This window comes from Garra rufa, chromosome 2 (assembly GCF_049309525.1).
Source record: "Garra rufa chromosome 2, GarRuf1.0, whole genome shotgun sequence".
Taxonomy (NCBI): Eukaryota; Metazoa; Chordata; class Actinopteri; order Cypriniformes; family Cyprinidae; genus Garra; species Garra rufa.
The window spans coordinates 15,012,632-15,023,079 of NC_133362.1; the positions used below are offsets into that span (position 1 = coordinate 15,012,632).

A 10,448-nucleotide genomic window follows, 5' to 3' on the forward strand; every position below is an offset into this window, starting at 1 on the left:
TTCTCCGGACAAGCCTTTTTCCAGATGCACCAAACAATCGGAAAGAGGCTTCATCAGAGAATATGACTTTGCCCCAGTCAGCAGTCCATTCGCCATACTTTTTGCAGAAGATCAGTCTTTCCCTGATGTTTTGTTTTTTTTTTGCAGAGAAGTGGCTTCTTTGCTGCCCTTCTTGACACCAGGCCATCTTCCAAAAGTCTTGGCCTCACTGTGCGTGCAGATGCGCTCACACCTGCCTGCTGCCATTCCTGAGCAAGCTCTGCACTGGTGGCACTCAGATCCCGCAGCTGAATCCTCTTTAGGAGACGATCCTGGCGCTTGCTGGACTTTCTTGGACGCCCTGAACCCTTCTTAACAAGAATTGAACCTCTTTACTTGAAGTTCTTGATGATCCTATAAATTGTGGATTTAGGTGCAATCTTAGTAGCCACAATATCCTTGCCTGTGAAGCCATTGTTATGCAACACAATGATGGCTGCATGCGTTTCTTTGCAGGTCGCCATGGTTAACAATGGAAGAACAATGATTTCAAGCATCACCCTCCTTTTAACATGTCAAGTCTGCCATTCTAACCCAATCAGCCTGACATAATGATCTCCAGCCTTGTGCTCGTCAACATTCTCACCTGAGTTAACAAGACGATTACTGAAATGATCTCAGCAGGTCCTTTAATGACAGCAATGAAATGCAGTGGAAAGTTTTTTTCGGGATTAAGTTAATTTTCATGGCAAAGAAGGACTATGCAATTCATCTGATCACTCTTCATAACATTCTGGAGTATATGCAAGTTGTTATTATAAAAACTTAAGCAGCAACTTTTCCAATTTCCAATATTTATGTAATATCAAAACTGTTGGCCACTACTGTACATTATTAAATTTAATGCAAAGAAAAACAATTGCAATAAAAGCAACAGTGTTTCCTGAGCCGCTATTTAGGAGTTTCACGCCACCTGAATCAATTTGCAGCGTCACTGCAAAAAAGTAAAAAGAAAATAATAATAATTTTAGCTGTGTTGCTCTCTCTGACTGCCCAAAATGCTGTACATTTTTACAAACTAATCACAAACTCAATTTATAAAATTAAGTTGTTGTTTTTTTATTTCCCAACTATTTACATAAGACCATTCTTTATCTTTTTCTTTTGCCTATTGCCCTGTGTTTTGTTGTTTCTGCATCATTAATTGCACTGGAGAAGTAGTATTACAAAGTATGTATTAGTGCCATATAAATTATTGGAAATATAGAGATTTTGGTAGATTTTCGATTTATTTTCTGACATTGCATATTTAATTGTTTGCTCATTTTCTCTGTTCAAGCATTGTTTTTACCAGATTTCCTTTACTTTTGACTAATGCTCATTTTAAAGTTGATTTTTACACAGTAATAATTGCAATACATAGCTTGTTTCTGTACTGTACATTCTATAGAACCCTATGATATCCAAATTATAATTTTGCTTTTCAGTTTTAATTTTTCTGAATTCCGTTTTAAGTTAAATTAAAAAAAATCTAAATTAAACTCATGAAATGTACACAATTTAACAGCAGTTTATTCAAAGTTTAACAAAAATTACATTAAGAATGTAGAGATGCATTTTATATTTTCTTAAATTCAGTTTTTTTTTCTCAAATTCTGTTTTCCATGAACTTTCTAGATACCTTTTTTAAAGGTTTCATTACATTTGAATAATCAAAAGCATCTCTAATTAATTAATTAATTAATTTAATTAAAAAATATGAAGTATAATGTTTTAATAAATGTATTGGTAGTATTACTGTTATTACATTGTCATATATTTTTGTAGTTAAACTGAACTTTTATTTTTACAGGTTGCTGTTAAGACATTCATTTTTGTTTGTATATGATAGTTTTTCTTAAAAGAAATGGTAAAATGCTACTGAAGTGACTCTGTCAGAGCAGTTCTCGAGATTATGTACTCATATATTGAGGCCTCAGAGACTGAAAACAGTGAGCGTCACACACACTTCAGTATGTTTAGTTAACAAAACCGTGTGTCTGTGACAATCACTCATACAGAGACATGCCGAAAATGCGGGATTCATATTTAAATAGTCTTTTTGTGGCTTAATATTTACAGACACTAGTCCATATTGCATTTTCATTTAACTGTACTGACCCACTTTTAATTTATTCATCCCAAATTTGGCAAATTCTGTGACATTCTGCTTTATACAGTAAATTCCATTTTTATGACTGGACTCCAATTCTGTCTGCATTTTCCACAACGTGGAACTCATAGGGCCCTAATTATATTGTTGTGATGCCTAAATTCACTAAGCTTTTGTTTTATTTATTTTGATGATAAAATTTATATTTTTTGATCAGTTATCATAATTTGAGAAATTTGTGACCATGGACCACAAAAACCAGTCATTAAGGGTAATTTTGAAATTGAGATTTATACATTGCTAACAAACCATACATCAATGGAAACTGTACATCATAGGACAATATTTGGCCGAAATACAACTATTTGAAAATCTGGAATCTGAGGGTGCAAAAAAAATCAAAATATTGAGAATAAAGTGTATATATATTTACAAAATATCTTAATGAAACATGATTTTTTTTTTACTTAATATCCTGATGATTTTTGGCATAAAAGAAAAATCGGTAATTGACCCATAAAAATGTATTGTTGGCTATTGCTACAAATATACCTGTGCTATTAAAAAACAGTTTTTAGTGGTCCAGGGTCACATTTTAGTTTGTTGTAATGGCCAGAATTTTACTCTGTGCATCTCTACAAGTCAACTTTTTTTTTTTTTTTTTTAACTCTGCAGGCATGAGGTTTTCATGCCCAAGTGAAAAAGGCCTTCCTTTTAGATTCAGGGAACTCTCTTTGCTTGTATGTGTGTTGTTTGCGTTAAAAGCATACAGTACATTTCCTTCTCAGTTTCTGGCTCTGTGAAAGTCACCTGTCGGAACAACTCAGACACACACACACACACACACACACACACACACACACATACTTGCACATGCACTATGTCTGTGTAAGTAAGCAGACACACACAACTTTGTAAGCAATACTCTCTCTCTCGCTGTGCATTTAAAACCACACACAAACAGTCCCGCTAATGTAATCCAAGAGCACCGTTCCATTGAAGTGGGGTTTTCCCCACCCGGGTTTTTGGAGCAGCACAAGCCATCACCTTATATGAACGTGGCGCTGCACCTTAGAGATCTGTTTCTCTTTAATGTCTCGGAAGACCTCACTGCAGACCTTCTGTTTAGTTTATTACACTTCAGACACTTTATTTAAGCTTGTCTTAATACCTCAAAACCTTCTGCCTTGTGGAGGATCAAGAAATCAGTCTGGACACAAATGGAAAATAACTGCACATGATTGAATCACCTGAGCCAAAATGACTGTCACTGTGAGTGTGTCTAACTTGAGCAATGGTACGGATGTCTTTTGTCTAGATGTTCATCTGCATGTCCTCCGCTGTAGCAGTGCTGTTTTGCTCTGGCTTGACTGTCCTATTTTCTTTAGTGTTTTTTGCATTCTGCACTTTTGCATGTGCAGGTTTACATGCAATATTCTGTGGCTCTAGGTATTTTCATTGGATAAGTTGTGGATTCCTTGGATGTGTTGTGTTGCCGTATCTTTCTGTGAGGGCTGTGACCTGTATTACTGAATCACAGCGGTTTAGAATTGCAGCCTTGTGCGTCATTTGTAGAAGTCATTTGCTTTAAATATTAAAGACTTCATGATATCAAAATTATAAAACTGCATTGAGAACTAAGGCTGCTGCTTGCACCCTGTACAGTAAACATTTGTATACATTATACAATTAGTTTGTGAGTAGGCATTATGCGACAATGAATATTTAAAACAGTTGTATGATACATTATCATCACATGACCTCCATTGCTTTGCATGTTTAATGTAGTGATTATCATCTTAGAATTAAAAATGTAAATAAACACTTTTTTGCATACTGTGCAATTTGGTAAATTTGTATCTTGACAAGTGATTGACATTTTCTGAGTAATTTAAAACTACAATGTCTGGTTTATACAACTTTGACTCAGAAGCAAATATCTGCCTCGAAACTGAAAATTTTGTCATAATCTTTTTTTTTTTTTTTTTTGACCCAGCCCTAGTTAAGTATATTAAATGCTAAGTATGATTGTTTTGAGACTGTAAAGCATTGTTAAAACTAATGTTTGTCTTTTTGTAAAACACCAAATACCTTTTCAATAGGAGATGCAGTTGAAGTCAAAAGTTTACATACACTTTGCAGAAGCTAAATGTTTATGGGATCATACAAAATACATTTTTTTTTATCTAGTACTGACCTGAATAAGATATTTCACATAAAATATGTTTACATATAGTCCACAAGAGATAGTTTAATTTATAAAAATGACCCTGTTCAAAAGTTTACATACACTTGATTCTTAATACTGTGTTGTTATCTGAATGATCCACAGCTGTATTTATTTTTTACTTTTTTTTTTAGTGTTAGTTGTGTCCTGAACAGTTAAACTGCCCGCTGTTCTTCAGAAAAATCCTTTAGGTCCCACAAATTCTTTAGTTTTTCAGCTATATTGTGTAATAGAACCCTTTCCAACAATGACTCTATGATTTTGAGATCTATCTTTTCACACTGAGAACAACTGTGAGACTCATATGCAACTATTACAGAAGGTTGCACACTGATGCTCAAGAAGGAAAAAAAGATGCATTAGAAGCCTTTTTTAATTTAGTTATCAGGGTAAGTTTAACTTATTTTGCCTTCTGTAGCTTCTGAAGGGCAGTACTAAAAGAAAAAAAAAATGATATTTAGGCAAAACCAGAAAATACATTTTCATTCTGTTCAAAGGTTTGCACCCCTGGCTCTTAATGCATTGTGCATCAGTGAGCATTCAAACCTTCTATAATAGTTGCATCGGTCCCTCAGTTGTCCTCAGTGTGAAAAGATCGGTCTCAAAATCATAGTTGGATCATTGTTAGAAAAGGGTTCAAATACACAAAAATGATGAAAAACCAAAGATTTTTCTGAAGAACAGCAGGCAGTTTGACTGTTCGGGACAAACAAGGGACTGTTCAGGATAAACAACCATCATTAAAAAAAAACACAGCAGTGGATTGTTCAGGTAACAACACAGTATTAAGAATCAAGCATATGTAAACTTTTGAACAGGGGTGTTTTTATAATTTGAACTATTGTTTTCTTATGTGGACTATATGTAAATATCTTTTATGTGAGATCTTATTCAGTTTAGTACTAAATAAAAAATAACATGCATTTTGTATAATCCCTCTTATTTTGGTAAAAAAAAAAACATTTTGCAGATTCTGCAAGGTGTACGTAAACTTTTGATTTCAACTGTACATCAACTCGGGGAAGGAAATTGCTCATCATATAATTTCATTGTGTGCTTTTATTGTCATTGCTGTAATGATGGTGATGGTTCAAAGGCTATCTGTCTTAAGTGACGCGACTAAGCCAACCAAACTAATAGGTCCACAGCATAGATTTGTTCTGCAATCATGTGTGCAGTTATGTCGGCATATTGGTTTTGAGCTCTGGGAAGTTTAGGTTTTCTGCCCTTTCCTGTGCTGCCCACTGATTAGTTTACATATCCAAGTGCTTTGCTCTTCTTGGAAAATGGGAAACTGCCCATTGTGACGTTTGATGACTGACACAGTGTGATCATTATGTCCTCTAATCTTTCCTCTGTTAATTAAGCGAGATATGGAATCTTTTCGTCTTGTCTGGACTCTGGCATGTGTTTTCTGACTTTACACGCTACTAAAATGAATCCCATTATTAGCTTTTCTCTCAGGCTGTGTCTGAGTCAGATGGCGTTTGTATATATGGAAGTACACCCTGAACCTTCTACTTAAGTGCTTTTGTGAACACACCCATTGCAAAGTAAAGTTTTTGAGCTTTTTCTCATATGTGTGTTTGTTTGTGCAGACGTCTCTGCTCAGGAGCAGCCGGAGTTGTTCCTGAAGAAACTTCAGCAGTGTTGTGCTGTGTTCGATTTCATGGACACTCTGTCAGACCTGAAGATGAAAGAATACAAGCGCTCAACCCTCAACGAGCTCGTCGATTATGTCACAGTCAGCCGAGGATACCTCACAGAACAGGCCTACCCAGAGGTCGTCAAAATGGTAAGTGAAAATAAACTGAGTCGACTAAATGTGGGCAGAATTCATACATTTTCTAAATGGTATAATGTGAACTTGTATTTCACTAATCAGTGTAGCCTATAGGAGTCAGACTTTTGAATAGGAACGTTAATATTGTGGAAAATTATAACAAGCATAACAAAAAATATATATTCCTATGATGGCAAAGCTGAATTTTCAGCATCATTAAGCCAGTCTTCAGTGTCACATGATCTTTCAGAAATCATTCCAATATGCTGATTTGCTGCCAAGAAACTCTCTTAGGAACTCAATTTTGAAAATTTAACCATGTTTTTTTAATATAAACAAAAAGTTAAAAAGATTTAAAAGATTTGACAAAGAAAACTTTTGTAACAGTATAAATGTCTTTGCTGTCACTTTTGATCAATTTAATGCATTCTTGCTTAGTAAAAGTATTAATGTCTGTCAAAAAAAATCTAACTAACCTCAAATTATTAAACAGTAATGTAAATAAGAAATCAAAATAATAGACTGTCATACAGCAGAATTAAGTTATGTTTCATTCAAATGTTCATGTGTCTATATATATTAGGGCTGTCAAGTCATTAAATTTTTTAATCAGATTAATCAGAATTTTCAGTGGATTAATCACTATTTGCAACTATACCTGAATCCTGACCATTTTTTTTTTCAGAAATGCATACCAAAAAATAAATAACAGGACACACATACATAATTTTCATATTTTCACATTATGTCAGGGCCGGCATCGGGCTTTAGGCTACTCCTTATTTTATTATATTTTAGACATCCATCAATTATGGTGAAGAAAAAAAATGCCACGCTGGTGGAAACAACACAAGACTTTCACTTTTACTTTCGAGACCGGCTCGGATGGCGCAGCTGGAACAGATCCGCGTTCAATCGCACGCAGTGGGCTGAAACTTGCCACAAAGCACAGGCAAAAATAAATAATGAATGTGTCAGGGAAACAGTAAGGACATATCTCAATTATTTATTAATAAAGTGTATTCTGAGTCAATTTCGCAAAGATCCTGACTAGCATCTCCTTTTTGGACGCGCCTTGAGAGAGAAATTTATCTTTACGGATTACACAATGAACAAGTTTTTGTTTTCGATTTGTTTTATTTCATTAAGTAATAATTTAAAGCTTTCTATAGATATGTTTATGATGTCTGTGAGGCATGCATTTCACTTTATTTTTGTTAAGAACTCCTGTTCAAGAATGAGACGACAAAGTGCATCATTTTTATTTTCTTTATTTTATAAAAACACTGTAAGGTTTTTTGATGAATTCCTCTTTCCTTTGAGCTAAAATGGCGGATAATTTTAAATTGCTTCCACTGAAAAAATGCAAGTGATTGCGCTGGTGCCTTGATGACCTGCAGAGCGGCTTTATCTTCCACTCTCCACACAAACTATGCTCCTAATCGTGCACAAGTATCTTTAACGTTTAAACTACACTTGAACTGTTTTATATCTATAGATTTTATTTTAGGAAAGTCGTGATGATTTGAAAAGGCAAACTGATCAAACAGACTATCAGTCTTCCGCTGGGCCGCTGTTCGTTAAAAAAACAAAAACTTATATTTAACGAACAAAAAATGCTCCAAACCGAAAAGTAATCGAAATCGACATTCAGAACCTATAATCGATCAAATTTTTCCAGGTCAATTATTTCAATTACTTTCCCATTAAAAACATTACTGCGTGTGGAGTCAGGTGACCCCGCTCCGTTACGTTACGTTATTCCTCCGACATGTCGATGGAGAGCTTAAGCAGTATTTATACAGTAAAAAGTATTTACAGGATATACAAGAGTAATTTTATTTAGAAGAGATAATGCTTATTTTCTACTTTTAATATTTATTATTATTTTATAAATTTATTTTGTTTCCAAAAGTGCAAGTTATTTATTTTCACTAATTTAAGAAAAATGTGACTTTTCGTTTTAAGCAATGTGTGCTGTCATTTCAGTTGTTCAACACTGATGTTCAATAAATAATCACAGATAGTAGATAGTGTGTGCACCCTTCATTCAAAAATCTCTCACTTGTAATATGTGAGCATATTTACTGTACAAAACTTGTCAGTGAACTATGAGGGCAAAAAAATAAATATTATTTAAATATTATTAAATATAATTTTATTAATGAATAAAAAAAATAATCGTTCATTAATCGTAATCGGGTTAAAATGTTCAATTAATCGAGATTTTGATTTTAGGCCAAATCGGCCAGCCCTAATATATACACTTTGTAGGGATGTAACGATATTACAAACCGAACCGAAATATCGCGATACACCAACCACGATACGTATCGCGAAACTCTCGTGGCGTACCGCGGTACTCTCACGCCCCCTGCTGCCCATTGTTGGGGTTGACGTCACTTGTCTCTAACTAATTTAACCAATTTAAACACATCTTTATTTTATCACATTTGATTAAATTGTATTAGTAATGATGAGCTTTTGTTCTAAATTTTGTTCTAAATATTATATTCTAAAGTTAGTATTTTCCAAGTGCATGTCATGTCATGTGACTTAAGTGAGCGATCACACTCGGTTACTACTCAGGGCTCGACTTAACGCTTGTCCGGGACAAGTGGATTTTGTGAAAGGGCAAGTGAAAGGGGATTTTACTTGCCCGACCGGACAAGTAACCTGATTAAAACATCAATTACAAACAATAACTAGCGCAACAACGAAACTTTGGTGAGCATAATTCTGATTTTATTACTTCAGATAACTGAAAACGGACAGTATCAAGCTCGTGCAGGCTATCTGACTCACAGAAAATCAACACTAATAGGCTCAAAAGCATACACAAAGAAACAAGCATGAACAAACATAGTTCAATAAACTAGTAGTTAATATTAACTGACTTACATTTTAGACACATCATTAACCATTTTTGCTAACGAAAATAGTTCTAAGCAACAGCAGAACCTCCGTGAATCTCCGAGCAACACAGCGGTATTTCAGTACTGAATGATTTAGCATTTTTTAATGAATCGAGTCAGTGAACGAACTGGTTGAATCCATCTATGGTTGAATCCGTGACTCGCTCATTAAGACAGTGACTACTGCCACCTATTGGTGGTTCGGTTTTATATTTAAAGGTATTGCATTTTTCCAATATTTTTGATTTATGTTTAAAAAAAGTATAACATTAATCTTATTACATTATTTATGTATTTGCAATTTTACTGTGTAAATGCATTTTTTGGAACCTCTTATCTTCATTAAACAGTCTAAGTAAATACAGCTAAATGTCAATTTCATTGCAGGCTCGGATTTTCCTGTGCAATGGAAAGATGGAGTTTGTTGATACTGATTTAATTTGTGCAATCATACAGAGTCTAATTATTCTAATTTGATGTATTGATAAAATTTAAGAATTTGATGTGAATGATGACACATACAGTTAGTAAGGTTAGGAAAATAAAGTTAAAAAGTGTCCTAGAAATCAATTTAAGGCAAATATCATAAATATTCAGATTAAAGTAAGACCTTATAGAGTAGTGATGAGACTATAGCTTCAGAATGGATTCATTTACAGCAAAAAAGGCATTTTTTTTTACCCCGGATAAGTAAATTTTTAACTCGGACAAGTGAATGTCTAAATGTCTAACTTACTCAGGTATCCTGACTGTACTAAAATGGGTTGGCAAAGTTAATAAAGAAAAAGTTTAGTTGTTCTTGTTATTAAGTGAATCTATTGTTCCTTAGCATTGCTGTTAAGATGACATCAACCCTAACCCCACAGCAAACAGAAACTGAACCAAACCGAACCGAACCGTGGCTCCAAAACCGTGAACCGAACCGAATCGTGCCTTTGGTGTATCGTTACACCCCTAACACTTTGCCATTGCATACAAAATTAAACTAAGGGGGATTTTTTTTTTCCCGTCAATTGCTTTGATATCACTGTGTCATTTACCGCTCTTTCGAGAATGAACCCAGCATAACTATGCAGATGTAATTCCCAAAACATAAGAAAAACGAAAGTTTCATACAAATTCTGAATGGATTATGGCATGGAAAGTGCAAAGCGCGCTCCCTTTTTTATCACTAAAAGCGTCACAAATCTTAGTTCATAGAGATCTCACAAAGTTCCATTGTAATCAATAAAGCTTTCTAAACTAACGTACACAGTGAATCTTTTATTTACATTGCGTCTGCACTTAGTCATGAGATGATTCACGCAAAACGGCAATAAAAACCGATCTGGCGCTTTCAGCGGTGAGTGAATTCTGACAAACTGTTTCTAATTGTTCAAAATCAACACTCCT

General features: G+C 34.4%; 1 protein-coding gene across 3 annotated transcripts in view; it reads left to right on the forward strand.

The window, feature by feature from the left end:
* ppp2r5eb (protein phosphatase 2, regulatory subunit B', epsilon isoform b) overlaps positions 1 to 10,448 on the forward strand; it is a 40,832-nt gene that overhangs the window by 15,064 nt on the left and 15,320 nt on the right. For 2 of the 3 annotated variants that reach the window (XM_073834892.1, XM_073834894.1), the window contains one exon: positions 5,957 to 6,153. In XM_073834892.1, the coding sequence (XP_073690993.1) occupies positions 5,957 to 6,153 (197 nt within the window). Of the gene's footprint in view, positions 1 to 3,274; positions 3,429 to 5,956; positions 6,154 to 10,448 lie in introns of those variants that run through there. The other variant, XM_073834893.1, reaches the window with a different exon arrangement.